This window comes from Varanus komodoensis, unplaced genomic scaffold (genome assembly GCF_004798865.1).
Source record: "Varanus komodoensis strain SLA01 unplaced genomic scaffold, ASM479886v1 scaffold12, whole genome shotgun sequence".
Classification (NCBI taxonomy): domain Eukaryota; kingdom Metazoa; phylum Chordata; class Lepidosauria; order Squamata; family Varanidae; genus Varanus; species Varanus komodoensis.
Window position 1 is genome coordinate 673570 of NW_025335349.1, and position 23673 is coordinate 697242.

Sequence of the window (23673 nt, forward strand, 5' to 3'; positions counted from 1 at the left end):
GCCTTTTTCCTACAAAGGGCTCAAGGCAGCTTACATCTCCTCCTCCATCTTATCCCCACAACAACAACCCTGTGAGGCAGGTTGGGCTGAGAGTCTGTGACTGGCCAAAAGTCACCCAGTTGGTGCCATGGCTGAGCGGGGACTAGAACCCGGATCGTCTGAGTCCCAGTCCCATGCTCTTAACCACTACACCACACTGGCTCTCCAGAGCAAACTGTGGGTAGGTGGCTGTCTGAAATGACAAACCATAGTTTCTAATGGGCTTGCTGTAGCATGTTGCAACATTCACAATTACCCAGCATTTGTTTCCTTTAAACAACTCAGTTGTTGGCTATGTGAACTGGGCCCATGGCTTGAAGTGGGCTTTCAAACTGTAGTTTGTGCTAACGCTGATTTGAGTCCTTTTCATTGTTCTTGTGTAAACAGTTTCCTTGTGTGCAAGGGGCAGCAAGGCAGCAGTGCCGGCTCCAAATTTGTTCTGCTTCCTAGCTATTCCTCTTGCTAGACATCTGCATGCTGCACATGGTTGGCAGGGATCTGCCCAGGTTGTGTGACCCTGATTCGCTTTCTTATATATGGAGCCCTCTTCACATGTACAATGTAAACAGAACCTGCAGTGTGATGTCCAGATTGAGCATTGCAGCCATTACTTTTTCTCTGCAGGCAGCAATTGGATTACAGCTCCTGTTAACGCCAGCTACCATGGCAGTGGTAAGCGGAGATGAGCCCCATAGACCAGAAAATCTGGAAGGCACTAAGTTGGGGAAGCCTGATCTAATGCAACATTTTGTTTCCAAGAAGAGAAAACAGATTTGGCTTAATTCTGACAAAATGATCCTGCTTTGGGTGTATGAATGGTTACTAGATTGCATTTTGAGGGTTATTCTCATTTACTTAGTGTTATTTTAAGAAAAAGTATATTTTCACCTGCCAAGTTTTACTGTTGGAGTAGATCGTTCTTTTGAAATGTCCAGATTCTCTAGAATAGCAAGATTAAGAGTGGGTATGTAGCTGGTACTGTCCAATGAGAAAGGCCTTATATATGTGACACCAGGTAATTATAGTCACTGCAATTGTATACTGCTCTTCTTCCGAGAAGCTGAGCACCCCTTGCTTACATTTCCTTGGAAAGCTCCAATTTAGCTTCAGTGGTAGAACTGTGTCATGTGCCTTCTTGGTCATGGGTAGTCAACTCAGCACTTCCCAGGCGTTTGGACCTTAACTCCCATGAACCCTTGCCATGTTGGCTGGAGATGATGGAGGCTGGTGTTCAGAATTTCATCAGATGTCTACGCTAGTTCTAGTTCATCACTGGATTGACTGTTTCTTGCTGCTTTTTAAATTTGGGTCATGGTAATTCTGAGAGATACTCAGTGATTAGCATGTCACATATCTCAGGAGCTCCAAAAGAATGTATTGTGACTAAAGGAACACTGGTGTTGTTGTTTTAACAGTTGCTCTAACAGTTGCTCATGATGTTTTTACAGGTGATTCCTCACCTTTTGGCTTCTGTTCCTCTTACAGGATGTTGTTGTGTCCAGCTCTATTCCCACACTATGTGTGAGATAATTTACAACTGATCCTGATTTGATCATGTGAGAGAGTCATTTAGGATAAATGCTTGGTAAATGGAAGAGTGGAAAGGTTAGAGAGGGGCTCTTAGAGCAAGTATGTAGGGCTTTGCCCCACTTCTCCCAAAATGCATTATTCCAATATAGATATTTTAGGCTGCGAAGCTGAACTAGAAGAGGCTGGGTCAGAATGCTTGTCTGAAATGCCAAAGTTAATGAGCTATTGAATGAGCCAAGCAGCTGGAGATAACCAGACCACCTCTTGGGGATGGGGGATGGGGTTGTAGAACAGAGAGGTCAGGGGAGGGGTGTGAATGGTCAAATAAGCTGACCAGTTAAATCTGGCATTCCCACTGTCTGGCCCACAAGCAGTGTGAACCTTCTTGAGGGTGGAGCCAATTTTGTTTGGAGCGGAATTCAGTTTGGAATCAACTCCTGGTATGGGCAAGAACTAACTACACAATTAGAGAGTTTATTTACTTTTTATTTGGCCAATATTTTAACATATAATTTTAGTGATATTTATATTTTAAATGAGACTCAGGGTGGAATAGTTAATTAATTTTATTCTGAAATAATGTTGTAAGCCTTCCAGAGACAACAGTAATGGACGGCATACAAATTGTTTAAATAAATAAATAAATACTTGATAGATGCATCTTATATTTTATAATACTCACTCTGTATTGCAAAACCAGCCCTTACTGGCCAGCCTAACTGGATAATGGACTATAGTTCAAAGCCTTTTGTCTTGATCTGCTAGGAAGGGAAAAGGAAATAGAGGTGCTCATGACAAAGCACTTCTCAGGTATCACAGCCATAGGCAAAAAAAGGTATATTTTTATGTTTTCTGGTGATTTGATAATGATTAATAGATGGTTACATTTGGATTCTTTTCACTTGAATTTTCTGTAAAAGTAGTGATTGCTAAGCCACTAGTTGTCTTAAATAACATTTCTATTACAAATCAAATTTATTTCTAGCTTGTATCATTTTTAAAAGACTTTAGTATCTATCAGTAACCATCAGTATCTTGAAACTCTTTGGCTCAACATGAATGAAGAATTACATGGATAGTCACAGTGATTTGGTTGGTGTGATGAAACAACCCATGTTTTGTTAGCCATGGGTGTTCTGGTATGATATATGCTGGCTCCTGACTATGCCCATCTCCATTGTGCTAAACAATCCAGAGTTATAACTCAAGAACAAACTATAGGTTATAACTCTGGATTGTTTCTGCATCGAGAAGCCAGAGTAACCCTGTTCAGAAGCCATGGAGAGCAAGGCAGAGCATCTCTGGATTGTTTAGCACAACAGAAATGAGTGGGCAGCTGGGAGCCAGCATGCTGGCTTGCTTCCACTTGTTCCCCAAAAAAATAAAAAAAATAAATGGATTTCATCATGTGAACCAGGTCATTGTTTAAAACAAAAGGCACTGTAGGTCACGGTTTAAAACAAAGACTTACACTCTCTTAAAGGGTGTTTTATGTGTCACTCTACAGTGTTTCTTTTAATAAAACATTGCCATTATTAAAAGGAGTGTGGCTGCTTACAATCATTGGTTAGCCATTGGTTCAATAGTTTTCATTTACAGTGCAATCCTATTCAGATCTGCTGAGAAGTATGCCTCACTGAGTTCAGTGGAGCTTCTTCCAGGAAAGTGTCTATGGGAATGCAGCCTAACAAACTCATTCTAGTATTATTGAAAGCAATTTGAATGCACTTGACATACCTCCAGTGCTGAGCCAGTTAGACAGAAGTACAGTTCTTCAGAAATCTAATTAAACTCTGGATATATTTGTCATGTCCTATCACTCTTTTCCACTATTAGGACACACTTCTCTGTGTTGTTCTGAAGTGCAAAGCTATATCTCAGGCATCTTAAAACTGCAGGATCCATGCCTGTATGTAGTTGCATCTAATTACTATCAATCAGATTTGTGATCTGGTAATTTAATACCTTTGCTTTCCCATATTATGTCACTTCATTTTGCTCCCTGGAGGGCTTTGCTTTGCTATTGCATTGTTTAGATACAATTTTAAAAAGTCAACTGCAGGCGTTTTACCCCATGTGTTGTGAAGTGAATCTGTGAACCAGCCCTGGCAGAGGACAGAATTCTGACATCAAGTATGAGTTTAAAAGGTAGAGCAATAGAGAATGCCTTGAGTTTAGGAGTCTGACTGGGTATATAAAAGATGGTAATAGTAAGGAAAGACTTAGGCGTTCAAGGAGAAGAAATGAGCTCTGTGTGTGACCACAGTAGGACCATTTTGCATGGGACCAAATTCATTTTTTCCTGTGTGATCACTGTACCAAGTTACTCCATTCCCTATTTTTGTGTATTTTGTGTATTTTGTGTACCTTCTCAACAAAAAATTAAAATGGTATTATCTGTCCCTATTCGCAGGAGTGAAAGAAACCTTATACAAGATTCCTCTTTTGAACTTGGGACACAGCACAGTGGGTTGTTTAACCAAGGAATTACAGGGAAGAGTACAGCATGCTTGTCATTTTTGTTCTTCGTGAAGAACTCAGGAAAACCCATTGTTGTTTTGTGATGTGTGAACCCAGAAACCCTGGGTTATTTATGGCTTAAACAGAATTAATTCAAAAGGTGTCTGTAGTTTGTTGTTGGGTTATTCTGGATTGTTTAACCCATAAATAACTCAGAGTTAAACACATCACAAAGCACTGCAAGAATGACTGTTCCTAGGCTGGTAAATAAAAGTGGAAGTGATGAGCTTGTGGTTTGCATGTTTCTATCATCCTATAATTCTTGAGTTAAATATACTGGGAATTGCCACAATGACATGTGAACTGGCCCTATACTTTACAGGCTTACTTGCAGAGATGCGTGGACAGTAGTATGGAGATTAGTGTGAGGGAGGGTGTGTATGTAGAAGTGTCTCACACCTTTTCCTTTTTTGATGTAATTTGGTATTTGAAAGTAGCAATAAATATCAAAGTTTAATGTCTTCTCTTCTTAAGCTGTAATTGCTTAATGTAGTATACTACGTTATTGCCTATTTTTGTAGATACTTGCTATTTTGAGGGAAAACATCTGTTTAAACATATATATACAGAGAGGGAGAGAGTTAGAAATGCACATTTTAGTGGTTTAAAAGTAGAGGTGTGATTTGCCAAAAAGTTCTGAATACAGACAGATTGCATGTAAACATTTTCAACTTTTAACTGCATTTCTGTAATAATATATAAAGGGTGTGTTCATGGTACTGTTCTGTTCATTTTCTGGTTAAGGAGAGACAAGTATTTCACATGGTGCTTCCATTTCCCAGTAATCCTGACTTTGCTTTTTGTGGTCGCTCAGTTTCCACCTGCAAAGTGCAGGCAAATAAGTCCAAGCCCACCCAGCTTCTTCTGCTGGGTTGCTAAGAGCAGCCTTCCCCATCCTGAAACCCTTGAGATGTATTGGATTACATCTCCCATCATCATCAGCCAACATTGCTTGCTGGTGGAACTTGTAGTAAACATACCTTCATATAACGTATAACATCTGGAGGGGACCGCTTTGGGGGAGGCTGCTATCAGTTGGCTGGACTTCAGTCTGTTTTTTGAAATAGTCTTTCTAGCCAGTTATATCCTGGAGATGCAGAGACATAACGATGAAAGTTGGACATCTTGAGGAACTTGTTTTTCTATAACCAAATCTAGTAGAGAAGCACTAATTGTTTGTACCCTGAATGCAGTACAAACTGCACTAGCTGTTCCGGGGAGAAATACTTCTTCAGACATGACTCCAGTCTCAGTGGCCAGCTCTTCTCATGAGCTGTCTTACCTGTGTACATGTTTTCTGCTAAGTGTGTCTATCCAGCTTGATCAGTATATGACCCAGACCTTGACAAAGAGAGGTGCTTCATGGTTTCCAGTTAAACTAGCCCCAGATTCAGAAGCATCCAGTAATAATATATGATTATAGGTTCCTCTGCAGCAGCTGGAGGTGAAAGCGTTCCCCCTCACTACTGTGATCTGATGAGTCTCCCAGCAGATGCTCTTTAATCTTTATTGCTATTGCTGCTCATTCTACATGAAGTGTGTGTGTGCGTGCGTGTAGTAAATCCCTGCCTGTGGGAGAATAAAACAAAGCAACCATCTCAGTGCATTGCGTTACTGAAGTGAGAGCATGAAAGCTAAGCTGTAGCAGTAATTCTGATGTATCTCTGGCAGAGAGCCTTTGCTTTGGCTGACGAGGGCATGCAGCTCGGTGGTGAACCACGTGCCTTGAATGTGGAAGATCCAGGTTCAGTTCCTGGCTTCTCTGGATGCCCGCGGGTTATTCAGAGGTTGTTTCTTAGTAGTGAAGAATGGAGGAATGTGTGGGATAAGGATACTTTAAAATGTATGTTGATAAAAAATAAAGAAAACTTCTACAAATTAGTTTGGAAATGTTACTGGTAATGGTACCAATGTAATGGTAAAATTGAATTACATGAATAATAAATATTCCGGAATAGGGTGGAGATGTACCAGGAAGTGGATACATATTTCCATATGTGGTGGGAAAGTAAATATATAAATAAGTTTTGGAAAATGGTTTTCAAAGAAATTAGTAAAATATTGAATCTAAATATTGAAGTAGATCCTGAATGGGTGTTATAATTCTTTAGAGAACAAGGGGGACAAAATATTAAAGAACTGGTGACAAATTTGGTTACAGCAGTAAGACAAATAATACCAAGAAACTGGAAAGTAAAATCTGACTATCAAATGAGTGGTATAAAAAAGTCTGGAATGTAGCTATTAATGATAAGCTAACTTGTGATATTAAATTGAAAAAACTTGATAAGTAAAAATAATTCTGAAGATATTTGAAGTCCATTTATTGAATATTTTTTTAGTCAAGGGAAAGGGTTTGGGAACCATTATAAGATTCAATGTACTTTTGGAAGGGAAATGGAAACAGGGCTAGCTAGAGGAATAAATGATTTTATACTTAAGTATCATGTATCTGTTGTCCTGGTGGAAGGTTGCACTGTTGTTATTGTATTGTTCGATGATGACGACAGCAACAATATTTTGCTATTTTATATTTGTGCAGATTATGAGTTTTGTTTTTATTGTGTGTATTTTGAATATTTTTTCAAAAATAAAAAAGATTGTTTAACCCTCACGGATGGCACCCTGCTGGGTTTGCAAACCCTGACAATGCCTGCAGGGGGATTGACTATGCAAAATGAGACCAGAACGTGACAAAGCCCACTGTGGCTTAAGTAAGCCAGGGTGAAGCTGTTTTAATTGTGCACACTGGCCCAATGAGAGAAGTCATTGACATGGATACATGATCCATGCAGTGTAAAGCCTTTTCAGTGCTTCTTTTGACATAGAGAAAGTCACCTGTCTACATGAGCAGTTTCATGCTAAAGTGGCACCCATTTAGTAGCCCTTAATGAACGTGCTTTGACTGTTCCAATTTTACACAATCCGTATGATTTGCAGATATGAAAAGCACAAGGCTTCTTCTGTTCCATCCTTCTCTAACAAACCGCTCAATGTGTTTCCACAATGTATGTCATTCCAGATCATTTTTCAAAAAAGTCTTTACAAAAATGGTTTGGAATATTACAATAACATGATGGATTAAAATCTGTCCCTCAGCTTTACAAATGAGTGGAAAAAGTTGAGACCTATGGTAACCAAATCCAGAAGTGGAGCACTAATTCACTTCGCAGTTCACCATCCTTTTGTTACTGTGTGTTAAGCATGAGGATGGTGATCCTGTGAGGCAACCCCTTCCCCCAGTAGCATGCTTGGGCATGGCTGGGAGCATTCCAGAACCTAGAAAATTGCTGCTGGTGTGGCTAGCAGTTTAGATTTTTTTCCTCCATCCTTGTGCAGGACTGACTCCTAAGAAGCTATAACTTCTTTTTTTGTTTGTTTGTTTGGATGTTTCATGAAAGGGTTAGCCTCATTTATGTTAAGCAGAAAGAACAAAAGACAGTTCCTGTTTCTGTGACTCCATCATTTAAACTGATTGACATCCAAAACAAACTGTGAGTGGGAGGTATTATGAGCTGCTTTTTTCCTGAACTCAGCTGTGGGTTAGGGCTCACCCGCTCATTAAAACTGAGGTGACTTAAAAGTGGATGACAGATCTGGTTCTCCCTCATAAAGAAAGCAGGTGCTTTTATTGCATAGGCATGACAGTAATGTACTTTTTCTCATTAGCACCGTGGTCTAGCTGCTGCTGCTTACCAGAGCCCCTAATCTATCTTCTGGGTCTTACTAAGAGAAGGAGAACAACGGCAGACTAATACTACTTTGAAATGCCTAATTCCGTCCAATTCTGTGTCAAGATTTATTTAAGAACTGCCTATCAGTTGCAAATACTTTCAAACTGCTGGTCTAAATAGAACTTGTTCCTTGCCTGGTCTTAACAGGGATTTAAAACTGAGTCCGTAAAGAGAACTAGGAGATGGATTTTGGGTTTTGGCACTTTGTTCTGCTTTTTATTCTAAGGCAAAAGGATCGATCCATGCTTTCGCATGTAAGGATGCAACTCTTCACTACTTACTGGGAACTAAAACAATTTGTAAATCAAAGTTAGATCTGCCAGTTGAATATGAGTTTAGGCTGTTCAGTGGTTTGCTGTCTCCCAATGATTGTTATATGAATGGTAGAGTTGTAATGCTTCACTGATGGCTTTGATTAATTGATTTTGGGGGGAAAGAGTAATAAGATAAAAGGGTGCATCCTGAATGAGCTTATAAGAACTGGAGATGAAAAGTTTGGTCCATACATCATCCTTTCCTTTCCAGAAATCTTCATTGATAGGTATTATTAGGGCCTAGTTCTGTGGCTGCCAGACAGAGTTGAGATGGCCGTGGATGCTGAAGCTGCAGCCTCTGACTTGAAGCCCCAGCTCCACTGCAGAGACTCATGCTAAGGGCTAAGCTGGGGCTCTGAGGTCAGAGCAGCCCCCCCTGCCCTTGGAGCCAGCATGGAAAATGGCACTCGCTCAGCTCTGAGGTCAAAGACAGGCCTCAGAGTCAGCATTGTAGGGCATCCAGATGGCAAGGAGAGGAGGAATGAGACTCAGCTGGGATACGGTATATCCTAGAAGTGCTTCTGCCCTTCCTCTTCCTGAGTGGTGGGAAAGACTTAGGTGAAATGAGCCATCCGATTTTTTTTGCAGAGCAGGAGAACCACAAAGGTCCTTGCTGTGTATTCCTTTGAGTTCAGTGGGTTATGAGCAGCTTTGCTAGAGGGCTCTGATAACCAGTTAACATTTCATGGGCTAAAATCCCACTAACAGTAGCTGTGTCTGATCGCTAGTGTCTTGTGCAACCATTCCTCTGACAGAAACTCTTAATGTTCTCCAATGGCTATCTTGGAAATATGGCGAATTGTTCAGTGCTTGCTGGGTGAAAAATGGCCCTAATTTATATGTTCGGCCTTGGGATAATGCTGACAATGCTTAGTGGGGGAGTGGCATGAAACCCTCCTTTCCAGTATGCAGAGAAACCTGTTATGTGAACTGGGTGGAGCACAGAGGTACATTCAAGCTCTTTCATGTTATTTCAGTGACAGTCCACAGTGACTTTGTGGTAGCGAATCATTCAAGGCAATGCAGTTCAGTTTTTGGAGAGTTTCAGTTTCAACTTGAGGCTCAGTAAGTCTCTCCTATGTCTTTACTTAATCTGTTAAAGTACAATAAAGATGTCTACTCTCTCTGCTATTTAGTACTTCCTGATTGGCTTTTAGACAAGGTGAAGAAAGGTTGCAGTTGATGTATAAGATGCCTCCATTGCTCACAGATATTTGGGTGTGATTATATTTTTCAAAATCTTAATTGATAGTTACAGAAAGTTAAAGCTGCATGGCACCTTCACACAGGTATGAGCGTACTTCAAATGATGGGTTATACACAGAATGCTAAAGCTCAACACAGTCTTGCATTCCTGTTGAATTCCATGAGATTTGAGGAGCCGGATAAGGAAAAAATGCCATTTGAAAGATGGCATCCCAATTTTTGGTTAAGCTCACTGTATGGCATACGGTTGTAAAATATGGCATCTCAGTGTCGGCCTGTTTTCTGCCTATTTAGTTATAGATAAATTGTTGTACATTCCCGTAGTGCTCAAATGCATGTGTCACACGCACACTCACTTTTACACTTGGATTAGCTTAAACTACATTGTGAAGAAGCTGTTCCATTCGTGGTCTTTGACAAGCAGACACTGCTGTAAAGCAGAGTCAGCCCTGATGAGACATGGACAAAGTAAATTGTTACCCTGTTTTGGCTAGTGGGGTTAAGGTGCGCCAGTGTTTGTGTCCATTGCATGTCAGCATTATGTTTGCATGCATTTAAAATACAGAATTCACTTATTTATTTCTCTTTCCTTGATTGACCTGATTTCTGATTCTACTTTTCATTAGGGCTTTTATTACCCTATTGGCTACTCTGCAAACGCAGGGATGGTTCAGGCATAATGCCAAACCAAGAAATGGGCAGTGTTGAGCCTTGGGCTCATGGGCTTTTCTCTCATCCATGACATTGATTGTGGTTGGAGATGAGCCATTATTTGTGTAGTATCCATAGTTCATCCCAGCCTGAAGCAAGAGAGCACAATCGCTGCTGCATTGGACTCTCCTATACCTTCCATTTCTCCTTCTCTTTCCTGTATCTTACCCCTTCCTTATAACTGCTTCTGCTGTTGCACCTGCTTCCCGTTCTCTCCTTAACTTTTTTCCTAGAAGCCCTGGTGGTGGGTGAAGCATCTGGTGCATCTTTTCTAACCATAGAAGGTTGTTCCAGGAGAAAACCAGTGCAGGCAGTTTACTGGGATGTCCCCCCCACCCCCAATGCCTGGCAACTGGCATAGTGGGAGAGTGGTTGAGGAGGCACTCTGGAGTACCTGCTGGAAGCAGTAGTGGTGGGGCTTGGGTCGGCCCAGATGGTTCTCTCCTGGTTGAAGTGGGACTTCACTGCACCTCAAGCAAGACTGGCCCCAGCCCGTGCTGATTTTCCATGCAATTCATAGTTTTCTCAAATCATAGGCAGGGAATCACTGCACACGAGAGGAAAAGGTAGCACGTGAGCGTAGCACGTGAGCTTGAGGCTTTCAGATACTTGATCATGTAGCACCAAGTTCTAGCTAAGAAAGAAGAAAAGAGAGAAGAGAAAGCGATATACTGTAAATGATTTGATCTGCAGCATTGTTTTCTTGTTTGCATTAAGCATGATGATAACTTGCACTCTTTATTGATGTTTGAATAAGGTTTAGTTTTCTGTTTTGTAGGAGTAGATAATTAGTATGTTTACACCCTCCATTTGTGATCCGATAGCTGGTAAAACTGATAAACTGCTTATTCCTAATTAGTAATGTCCTTCATGTTAAACAGATGTTCATTTATGATTGCTGCTCAGTCTTCTGCCTTTATGTATACATGTCCTATTTTTTAAAAAATCTACTATCTAAAATTAGGGTTTGGAATATTACTTAATACAGTATTTTTGCACTGTTCCAGATTGATAATGTTTACCTGTAGAGTAGTTTGTGAGGGGGTTTGTGAATGTACTAAGATAATAGCTTTCAGAAGGAGAGTGGTAACATTTTTTTTGTCAGAGCTGAACAAATGAAAGGACCCTTAAAAATGCAATCGTAGTTATATCTAGACAGAAAAAAGTCCTGGGCAAAGAGTGCTGAAATTTGTAGACCTTGTTCTGCCTAAACATGAACCTTTTTTTTGCAAGGGGAGGGGTTTAATGATTTGGAATAGGCACTCTAATTAATGAATCCTAAGGTTTTAGATTTGGTTCTAAACTAAATGGAAGCAGACAATTTTATGAATCTTGCATCACATGCAGGAAAGTATTTTCAGTGTGCAGCATCTTGCATTTTTTTGTTGGAATTTAGGGAAGATGGCTCAGATGAGAGGGTCAAGAAACATGACCATGTTTTTAATTTGTTCTGACAGTTGTCCCTTAACTGCTAGAATCTCAATTTATCACACTGTGAGCAGAATCTACCAGAATTCAGGGCCTCAGTAGTTGGATCTTTCCAATTCTGTTTTATAAGTGGGACCCACCACTTGTCCGCCACAGTGATTTGGTACTTCCCAGAGGAAGTCCTGAAATGAGTAGAAATGATAGTTGCTGGTTTGGGCCTAGCTGGTGGAACTCCTTTAGAGTTCTGCAGATTCCTCCTGTTTCCAGTTGAGCTTGAAGCTCTGAAAGATCTTTCTACCAGTGGTAGGTCCTGCTTTTGGATCCGAGTAGGCAGGGCGCATGGGATTTGCCAGAGGCGTAAGCTGCCTGTTGTGTTCTTTCTTATGTTCTAAAACTGTGGTAGCAGGAACTGCTTGTCAGGGTGGTCTCTCTTATGCAAACTCTTACAAATCTTTTAGGAATGAGACTCTTGATTCATTTTGTGCACTAATTGTTATTGATTTAAAGGCTACATTCTGAATTTCAGGCTGCTTTCCCAGCTAGGGATATGCCAAGAACACTTGTCTTTAAGGGATTAGAAACTTTTTTGTAGAGAACTGAAGAAGTAATACTTCTCATGATCCTACAAGTATGAGTAAAACTATGAGTATGGACTGAAAGATCACTGGCTGTTTGCCATATAATTACAACGCTCAGCTTATCATAAAAACAGATTTCATGTTTCTCTCCTGCTAGGAAATAAAGGTTTTCTCAAAATAGAGCATCCTGCAGGCAGAACACTCAAGACAAATGGCTCATGAGAAGAAGTGACATCTGGAATCTGAGAGATTGATGCCTGGCTCATAGGATAATCATACCCTGTGCATGGTGGGGGAGTGAGCTCACACCTGTATTATTTCCAAGGCTAGTGGGTATCACCTGTGGGATGCATACATATGAGAGACAATGCACAGAGACCTGGATTTTATTCATATATTTATGTATTAAATATTGATGCCTTTGATCAGTAAAATAAAACCTCAGTAAAGTTACTATTGGACACAACATATTAGAAATAAAAGGCATGCTAGAAGAAGGTCTTAAACTGGAGCCTAAACATAAACAGTGAAGATGTCAGGCAGAACTTCTGGGGAATGGCAATCTGTGGGCAGGGGCCACTGTACAGGCAAGCTCTTTCCTTGGATGTCTGTAACATTTTTGTGGCAGTGGAACTCACCGTCTCTGAAGATAACCTTAGCAATTGAGCAGGATCATATGACAGAAGACATTCCACTAAAGCTGTTTAGGCTTTAAAAGTCAGCACAGGCACTTTGAATCAGATCTAGATGCTGGCTGATGCCTAGTACAGTTGACACAGCACTGGTGTAATAGGCTCAAAATGGCCAATCCTGGAAGGCAGATTTGCTTCTCTAGTCTGTACAGAGGGACATTTCTGAACAGATTTCAGAGGTAGCCCTCTGTATAATGCAATGCAACAATTCAGGTTGGAGGTTACCATGGATAACAATAGCTAGGCTATCTCTGTCCAAGTAGGGTGATAAAATGGGATAATGCCATTTCATGCCACTGAAATCGCTTTTGCCTCAAGTGATAGGCTGGGTCTGTGAGCATCCCACAAACTACAAACTTGATCCTTCTTGGGTGGGTATTACTTAACTAGACAGATGAACGAAGAGAACTTCTGGCTTTTCAGTATTGTGTTTCAAGTTTATTGGTTCTCATTCAGCTCATAACAAAAATCCAAGTACCAGCTCAGGATATTCACTACCTCACTTGTTGTTAGTTGAGAAGTTGAAGTTGCGTCCGACCAATCTCATGGACAACATTCCTCCAGGCCTTCCTGTCCTCCACCATCCCCCAAAGTCCACTTAAGCTCACTGCATTTGATAAAAAAGGGAGGTAGAATTTGCATTTCATCTGCATATTGACAACATTTCTCTCCATCCCTGCCTTCATGTAAATGTCCCAAGACTTTTAAGTATGGGACAGTATAGAATAGTTTTAAATAAATAAATAAATGGACAAAATAGGGCCAAGATGAATGTCAAAATACAGTTTCCTCATGAACCAGAACTGTAACCCTGTAGCACCACTTTCTCATACTGACTGTCCCATAGAAATGGAACCACTGTAAAATAGTGCTGTCAGGTCCCAGCTCAGGACGCTGCAACCAATGGGGATGCAAGCCTCCTGTTTTTCTCCTAGCAAATATCATCTCACAGGATAACCATGGTTTCTCCACCCTGAAAACAAACCTGCAATCCAGTTGAAATGTGTCTAGATAATCATTATAATACAGAAAATGAAATTGGTCACCTTGCCCAAAATTGGGAGACTGACTACTGGTCTAAAATCACTAAGGTCCTGTGGATCCAACTCCAGCTTCTTCAGGAGAGGCTAAACTACTGACTCTTTTAAAAACTTTTTTTTGAAAGAATCACTGACCCTGGATCTAGGTCCACAGACCAGATCTACTAGGATCAAATATATAGGTGGTCAGATGAACACATCCAGGTTCTGTCTGCATTGTCAGAACTTAACAACTAAAACTCATACCGGCACAAGATGGTGCACTGGACATCTCCACTATCTGGTTTGCATTTCTGATAAAGTCTAAGTCATATTGGACGTAAGTTACGATCTTAAAAGTGTACAACAAACAGCCAAACATTCAATTAGATCAAGGTTGGTTACCAGACCTCCTAAAATTGTCTACTCCTGAATTAGATCTTTCTCTGATCAACCTGTAGAAGGTTGTGAAACACCCAAAATATAAACCTTATTGAAATTTTACACCTATGCATCTTACAGGTAATTAAGGCAGCCATGCTGGGTTGGCTCAGAGGGCACTAATAAAGACTGGTGGTGTTAGTTTTTACTTGCCTGTTTGCAGCGTTGGCTTTTCATAAGATTTTGCAACTTGAAACTGCTTAATTATTGGTTTGCACAATTGACACCTATGTGTGTGTACATGATGAAGCAGAGTAAATGTATTGTGATCACCAGCTATGACACTTTTACTAATTTCATGGTCTTCTAAATTCTTTACAGATGAGTTGCAATTCTTGGGTACATAATACTTTTCCTTCTGTTTTTAAAGTTTTTGTAAGTTTTAAACCAGAGCAAGAACTTCAGTCAAGATCTCCAACCCACCCACACCTACCTAACACATTAGATTTTCAAGCTCATCATTAGTAAGTTGCCCACACTAGCTCTCAATTATTCAGGTTGTGTCTAACACTGCCTGCTGATGGTTTCTGCTAATGTTAACAGTTTTGCCAAATGCTACAGGTACCATGTGGTCAGCATGAAAGTATTAATCATATGAAAATTCAAAACAAGCATTTTGTTGCATGCTAAATTAAAACCTGAAATGGACAATGTCCTCTACCAGCAGATCTAGAGTTCTTGGTTTGCTTGGTGCTCTCAGAAACCACTTCATCAAATCAGTCTCAAGGAATAGATAGTCCAAATTAGGAAAACAAATAGGAAAATCTTATCTATCTCTTGTTGCAAAAAAGCACCTATTTGGATGAGTCCCACTGTTTGCAATTGAATCTCCTCCTGTGTATAAATTTGCCTGTGTGTTGAGATCCTTTTCACAGCATTTATTGTGCAGCCAGATGTTGGAGGCAGGACCAATTGGTACACATTTAGTTAATTGATATAAAATGTGAGAATAAAGTAAGGAGGTTTTGGGTAGAAGACATGCAATTGTTGATTGGATAGACTTTGTATACAAGAACATGAGAGCAGCTCTGCAGGATTAGGCCAAAAGCCCATGTAGTGCGGCATTCTCTTCCCATTGTGGCCAACCAAACACCTGTGAAAAACCCATAAGGAGAACATAAAAATAAGAACTTTAGAAAAGCCATACAGGCTCAGGCCAATGGTCCATCTAGTCAAGCATTCCGTCAGCTTAGTGGCAAGCCAACTGTACGCAGGATCCGTCAACTGTGCCCCCCCCCCCCCCGTCCTTAGAAGGCATATTGATATGGGTACATTAGTTCTGTCCTGCACAAGCTCCCCAGCAGTTGGTATATGCAGGCATCTTGCCTCTGATATCAAAAGTAGTCCATGGGCAACAACAGTTTAACAGACGCTGATGACCACAATAGCACTTCTTGGGCATGTTCTTTAGCAACATATAATTGGCCACTTCATATATCAGGACAACCCAGTTTTTCCTTTCTAAAAGAGACTGAATATTTTGTCAGTGTGTGCAGGTGCATTCAGCTCCCACTAAACAATCTCATGGGCTGTTGTTGTTGAGGCTGCTTTACCCATGTTCCTTCAATCCCTCTTCCTCCCGGCAGTCCTCAGGATAGTGTGCCTTTTGGTCTTGTCTGTAAGATTCTAGGTGCTTGGGAAAAGTGCACTCTGCCCTCCTTTTCTTTGGAAAAAGAGTTTTGACAGCTAACAATCAACATTCTGGGTTCCTTTACAAAGGGAGTATAAATCACAGATCCTCTTTTCATGAGTAAGGATCACCCAGCATGAAGAGAAACCAAGGGGCAGGGGAACTGTTTGGTGTAATGGCCAGGGTTGTTACCTGCTTCATCCTGGTATCAGGTATCCACGCCTGGACGTTGCCACAGCTGAGATTTCAACCTTCTGTCCTTTACACAAGTATGGTGTAAAGAGCAAAAGCAAAAAAAAAAAGGGGGGGGGAAGCCACACTTGAGTAACCTGTGCGCACAAGATCTTTTTGAGCAAATTGTCTGCCAGTCACTAACAGCCCCTCCACAGTAAAACTTAAGAACTTTGAAGGGGCTGTCCATGGCTGTCAAAGAAGGATCTCTGGGGAAAAGGACAAAATGGGAAAGAAGCCACGGTGTGCCAAAAACAGCTTGTAGCCACAGCAACAAGGGAGGAAACGAGTCACTCCTACTGCAGTGCCTTGGATAGCCACAGGGGTGCAGAACCCCTGTTGAGTCTGATCATCTGTTGGGTGCACCATGTGGGTTGGTCACATGATGACCAAACTACTGTGAATGTGTCAATATCTTCCAGATGTTTTGGATTACACCCTCCATATACCTCAGTCCATATGACCATTTGTCAGATGATGGGAGTTGTCAGAAACATCTAGAAGGCCTCCTTTTGCCTCCTTGTGCTTTAGTTGGGTGCTACTATGGCCTCTTGCTTGTGTGTGTGTTTTTTTAAACATGTGCCTGCACTTTGCATGTGGATTTACTGAGAAAACATTTCTCTTTCAGCCTTTCTTTCAGCTCATAAAGTTACGAAAACTTGGACTTAGTGATAATGAAATTCAGCGACTTCCTCCAGAGATCGCAAACTTCATGCAGTTGGTAGAACTTGATTTGTCTCGAAATGGTAAGTTTGAATATGTGTAAATCTGTTTTAGGCAATTCTCTTCTGGCATGGTTCAAGATGAGTAAAGTTCATCTTATCATAGTATATAACTGTGTTGCCAAATATAACTTGTAGGGGTGCTTTCTCTTTCCACACCTGGAAATGTAAAAGATTGTACCCACAAGTAAATAATATGCAAATGAAGAGCTAGGGTAGTACAATAGACTTTTCATGCAACTTCTGTCATGCGTTCATATGATAGTCTCCTTCCCGAGTGTTAGGCAATTAGGGCTGGTCTAGCCATTGCATTGATTGTATGTAGGCCATATGAAACTGTCTCATGTTGTGTAGGCTTACTGCCACTTTGGTGGATAGAGGATGTCTTATAGCCGTCTAATGTGGGATGCCATGAATTTGAGATACAGGCATGTAGAATCATCATGTGATTCAGACATCCAGTGCCTTGACTGGCCATATTACAGTGTATGCAAAGAAAAAATTACACATAAATAAGGGTTTAGGCTACCCTTGTGAGGTACATGGTGTAGAGGAGTTCATAGTTCCAAGTTGCTTTGGTTTGTGGAATGTGAATATGCAGCCAAAAAATGGAAGATAGTGGTGAATATTGGCTTCACTCAGATTCCCAGCAGAACACTGTGCCTGACAACTTCCTGGTGCAGAAAGTATATATTTCCAGCATGTGTTTCTGAGAATATTTTGACAAGAGAAGTTTGCAGTGGGCTGTTTTAAAGACATGTATAGTTCCCACAAATGGACTGGGAAGCATATAAGTAAACCAAAATGGATATTGCAAGCTGCTTGAGGGTTGGAAAGAGAGCAGTAGATTGAAAGTAGCAGACTTGGATGCTCTACAGCATCATTCTGGCAGAAAATGTATAGCTGGAAGAGGCTGTGAGCACAGAGATGGCAAAAAAAGGCAGGCACACAGTACTCTGTAAAACGCGATCTCTCTCTCCAGGTGCCTTGTCTGCCTGGCCACTAATCTGGGCTGTTTGCACCTTGTTGGGCCAGTGGGACCAATTGGGGATTCTGTTGGTGTACCACCCACCCTCCAGCACATTGGTCTCCCTACCTGAGCTGACAGAGCTGGTCTCCAATGTGATGTTGGGGTCCCCCAGGGTGTTGGTTCTTGCTTGGGGCAGCTCAGGATTTCATAGCCTCCATGATAACCATGGGACTTCTCCCATCATATCTTTGGCCCAATACATGTACCAGGACACACACTGGACTTGGGTTTTTTGCCAGATATGAGGGCAGTGCTCTGAGTGTGAAGGGCTTTGATGTAATCCCTTTGTCATAGTCAGATCAGTGCCTGCTGAGATTAAGACTAACGAGCTGTTCACATCTGCAAGAATGGGGAACCTGTTAAGATGGAAACTAATGGATCTGGGTGGTTTCTGGAGGACTCTGAAGAGCATCCTGGTTGATATGGCTGGCGTTCCTGTTGAAACCCTGATGAGCTGTGGCACACAGAGATGACCCAGGCAGTGGACACAATTGCTTCTGGGCTCCTAATCTGTTGTACCACTGTAACTGCTCTGTGGTATAATCTTTAGCTGTGAGCGCTGAAACAACATGGGAGTTATCTTGAGTGCAGGAAAACTAGTGGATGCAATCAAACCATGGTGTATGTCTACAGTAGGGCATACTTAGAGGTGGTGAGAACAGCAAAGAAATAACACCTTCACTGTCTCAGTTCAGACTTCTGTTTACCTCCTAGGAAAACTTTGTTCAAGGCCTGTTACATTCTGCCCCTTCTTAGTACCAGAGGGAGGATTTCTTAGGACCACCTGAGACCCACTTTAATATATTTGCTGGGCTCTTCCAGAAAAAAAAGTCTCTTGCAACTGGTGGGATTTAGGCACCATAGTTAATAGAGCTGGACCAGGTGAGATGCCTGGAGCATAGCCTGATCCAGTTTTATTGGATGAGTTTCAATTGGTACAGCTGAAGGATGTTGACGAAGCGCTTGAAGAAGTTTGTGCAGCCACTGAATCTTTGCCCCTCCTAGCAAGGGTGCGCTCCTGGTACCTAGCTCCTGGATCCTTGCCTCTCCTGCCTCTCCCGTTCACAGTCTACTGGGACATTGTACTCAATATCTGGAACCTTCATCTGAGTGCCAACTCAGAGGGTGGCAACAAGAGGGAGGCTTAAAAAGCCAGGAAGGAAGGAACAGCCTGCTTGGCCAGGGAGGAGATTGATGCCCGTTTGTGAGAGGGAGTGGTCCCATGCTGCCTGAAAGAGGTGGTGGTGGGGCCTCTCCTGAAGAAATCCTCCCTTGACTCAGAAGTTCTGAATAAGTTTTGCCTTGTAGCAAATCTTCCTGGGCAAGCTTCTTGAGCAGCTGGTGGTCAGCCAGCTTCAGGCACTCTTGAATGGGACTGATTATCTGGATCCATTTCAATCAGGTTTCATACCAGGTTATGGTAAAGGAACAGCTTTGATTACCCTGCTTGCTTGCTTGCTTGATTGATTGACTGATTTATATCCTGCCTTTTTCCTACAAAGGGCTCAAGGTAGCTTACATCATTCTTCTCCTCCATCTTATCCCCACAACAACAACCCTGTGAGGTAGGTTTGGCTGAGAGTCTGTGCCTGGCCCAAAGTCACCCAGTTGGCTCCATGGCCAAGCGGGCACTAGAACCCAGATCGTCTGAGTCCCAGTTCCATGCTCTTAACCACTACACCACACTGATGGCCCATGGTGGGAGAGAGATGGGGGACTGTGACCCTATTGATACTCTCAGACCTCTCAGGAACGTTTTATACCATTGATCACAGTATCCTTCTGGGGCTATTCTCTGAGTTGCTAGGAGGGAAACTGCATTGCAATGGCTTGGCTACTATTTGCAGAAACATCTCCAGTAGGTTGTCCTAGGGGACTACTGTTCAACCCAGTGGATTCTCCAGCATGAAGTTTCTCAGGGCTCTGGTCTGTCCCCCATGCTTTTTAACATCTACATGAAGCCACTGAGTGGTGTCATCTGGAGTTTTGGAGTGTGTTGCCATCAGTAAGGCTGATGACATGCAGCTCTATTTCTCCTTTTCATCTTCAGCAGGTGAGGCTGTGGATGTGCTAAACTAGTGTCCAGCTATGGTAATGAACTGGAGGGACGACAAGCTAAAGTTCAATCCAGACAAGACTAAGATGATATTAGTGGGTGGCTCATTTGACTGGATGGAGGTAGCTGAACCTGTTCTGGATGGGGTTGCGCTTCCCTTAGAGTTAGATTTGTAGCTTGAGGGTAGTTCTTGATCCATCTTTGTCACTTGAGGATGAGGTGACCTCAGAGATATGAAGTGCCCTTCATAGGCTTTAGCTGGTGGCCCAGGTATGCCCGTTTCTGGCGAGGGACAGCCTGGTTTCAGTAATCTACACTCTGGTCATTTTTAAACTAGATTACTACAATGCAGGCTGTGTGGGTCTGTTCTAGGAGATTGTTCAGAAGCTGCAGCCTGTGCAGAATACAGTAGCCTGATTAATTACCGGGACCTGTAAGTCTAAACATAGAAGACCAGTTCTGCTTGCTTACACTGGCTGCCTGTACACTTCCAAGTCCAATTCAAGGTGCTAGAGTTAACTTACTCTTACACACTTTGGAACCACAATACTTGACAGAGTTCCTCTCCCAGCTGCAATCTACTTGGACACTGTGCTCAGTATCTGGGACTTTCATCTGGGTGCCAACTCAGGTGAGAAGAGGGAGGCTTTCTCACTGGTGGCCTCCCTTCCATAACAATTATGGAATGGCCTCCCCATGGAGGATCATGTGGTACCAGCTTTGTCATCTTTTCAGCACCAGGTTAAGATGGACTGTTACGCCAAGGCTTCTGAAGATGCACTGGGATATCCAAGGGGATTACCTATCTCAGATTTTTCTTCATTATATATTTCTAGTGGGTTTAAATTTTAAATGTTTAGTATTTTTATACAATTTTATGGCATATTATTATATTGTTTTTATGAACTTTTGTAAACTGCCCAGAGAGTTTCAGCTATTGGGAGGTAGAGTACTGATATGGTAATTGATGATGATGTTCCATCTAGAACTAGCTAAGAGACTGTGTTGCAAGTCACCGTCTGAATTTATTCAGATATTGCCTTTGGCATAAGTTTAGATAACATTTCTGGCTTTTCTTACAGTGTGGCTGTAAGGATTACAACAGGTAAAGCATATGAAATGCTTTGACCCTTGAACACAGAACACAAATGTTGTTATTATTACTCCAGGCAAGCCTTAGGCCATTGTACTGGAAGATAAATGTTTTTAAGGAAGGAATAATGGGCCAGAAGGTTCTATTGGTCTACCTATTACTTCAATTATGTAACTAGCTGCTACATCTTTTTCTCACTTTCAAGTGAATGCAGGGGGTACAAGTAGTACATTCAAATATTACAAATGTAGATTGTAGAAGCAGTGGCTTCATCCAGCCAGGACTGCATGGGGAGCAGAGGGTTAAAGCGCCTTACCTCCAACACTGGGACCCATTCTGGATCATGCCCCTTGCACTTAGTTTTGAGTAAAGGGGAAAACGGAAATAGCTGCTAGCTGTATCTTTAAGGTGTGGCTTGACACCCGTCATATGTTCAGCAGATTATTCTGTAAAAGGTCTCCTCCAATTCGAGTTTCAAGCTAAGCCAAGCTAACTGGAAAGAGCTTTCACATCCCTTCTGATAAAACAAAATAGGTCTGGTTTCTTTCCTGTACTTGGCAGCTCGCTGCTGCTGCTTACAGAAGCAGTGGCAGTAGCAAGAGTCATATATGCAAGTGCAGAAATGCCCAGCCCTCACAAATAATTAAGGGGAAGAAAAGCAGCTCTTTAGATGCTTGGCTGTGCAACCTGTTCCTTTATTACAAGTGCTTGCATGATTAAAAGTGAACTTTATTATGATTATTTTTTGCTTCAGTGTTTTTCTGTATGCTTTGAAATGAAAAATGGATGCCAAGTTAAAGGGAATCGCTGCCCGGAACCGTTGCTCTAGCGTAGCTGTTGTGTCATCCAGATAGCCTGGGTCAGAAGCTGTCATAATGGACCTGTGGTTCCCATTAGCCTGTTATCTAACCAAGGGTCTGTGCCTGGGAGGGAACCCAGCCTTGCTTTGTTTGGGCCTTTGACCACAACTGGCAGAGTGCTTGCTTGCTTTTGTGTTATAGCTGTCCAGTGATCCAATTGCTCTCTTTTTGTACTATTGGCCTTTTTCTGCAGATAGTTAACAATGCATTTAAATAGAACTGTGTGAACTGCTTAAATCGGAGGGCCATGCCATTTTTGTCAAATATTTGCTACAGAGCTTATCTCTCTCTTTTCCTCTAAACCTTTCCTATGCTTACCAGCTCTTTGATGAAGTCACTCTGGAATCTTTCTGTAGTCTGTTGTTCCATTATAAATTTATTCATTTGTATTTCCACTTTAGTGGCATGTTTACAATAGTAAGTTTCTTTCCAGATCAGGCCACTGCTGAAATCTGGGACTGTAAAGTTTGTTTCATAGATTTATACTTGGAGGATGCGGAATACATAATATTTACCCATGCCTCCCTTTACTGCTTTTTTAAAACTGGCCTTGGCCCATCTTTTGCAAGAGTCTTGGGTGGCATCATGATTCATTAGATTTAAGGAAGTGGTGTCAAAACCCTGATATATTTCTTAATATCCAAGTTGTTTTAAAAATACCTTATGTAAAACAGACACATTGCTGTTGTAGCTGCTGTTAGAGCTACAGCAGTAACAAAGTGATATACACATAAGGACAGTGTTTCCAGTGTTGTTATTTGTGCTTGTTTCAACTAGCTCTTTCCCTCAGTGACTGCACATGTTGCCTGGTATAGCTTAGTACCTTGTGTAGCTATTTCACTTGCCATGACCTGTAGTTCTCAAGATATACTTCTGCTACAGTGAGATTTTTCTGAATAGGTTTTTGTTTGTTTTCTGACTCCAACTGGATTGAATGGTGGGTTGTTGTTGTTGTTAGCCGCGAAGTCGTGTCCGACCCATCGCGACCCCATGGACAACATTCCTCCAGGCCTTCCTGTCCTCCACCATCTCCCGGAGTCCACTTAAGCTCACGCTGACTGCTTCCGTGACTCCATCCTGCCACCTCATCCTCTGCTGTCCCCTTCGTCTTCTGCCATCCATTGTTCCCAGCATTAGGCTCTTCTCCAGGGAGTCCTTCCTTCTCATTAGGTGGCCAAAGTATTTGAGTTTCATCTTCAGGATCTGGCCTTCTAAAGAGCAGTCAGGGTTGATCTCCTCTAGGACTGACTGGTTTGATCGCCTTGCAGTCCAAGGGACTCGCAGGAGTCTCCTCCAGCACCATGAATGGTGGGTAGGGAAGAATTATTTTAGCAAGTCAGAGTGCCTAGTTGACTTCTGATGGTTTTGCCGCATTTGCATGCAACATAACCTGCATCAACCACTGGTGCTCGCTGTGTAAACACATTGGTACAGTATGGTGCTCATCTGTGTTTGGCATGGGATGGTGTGGTGTGTTTGTGAGTCCACGTGTGCATGTGTGAATGAACTTGGAACTGCAGAAAGAAGTATTGGACAGGTCCATTTGATCCTTGTTCATTTTGCCAGTGGTAATAGTTGTGTGAAACTTCTGAGTGAAGGGCTTGGGGTAGTAGATAAAACCATGGTTCTACAGAAGTGGGATCAGGAAATGCAGAAGAGATTCCTAATCTCAGGGGCATATCCTCAGACATATTATGCCAGAATGTGGCAGCTCGAAGGGAAATGAGATGAGGCACATGTGGTCCTTCAGGTGGTGGTGTTGAATATTCTTCTTTATCATCCTCCAGCACTGGCTGATGGGAGTTGTTATTCAGCAGCTTCTAGAGGGCCACATTTTCC

General features: G+C 41.9%; 1 protein-coding gene across 2 annotated transcripts in view; it reads left to right on the forward strand.

Annotated features, from left to right (window-relative positions):
• Positions 1–23673, forward strand: part of LRRC1 (leucine rich repeat containing 1) — a 94430-nt gene that overhangs the window by 6997 nt on the left and 63760 nt on the right. For both annotated transcript variants that reach the window (XM_044421535.1, XM_044421536.1), the window contains exon 2: positions 16702–16819. In XM_044421535.1, coding sequence (XP_044277470.1) covers positions 16702–16819 — 118 coding nt within the window. The remainder of the gene's footprint in view (positions 1–16701; positions 16820–23673) is intronic.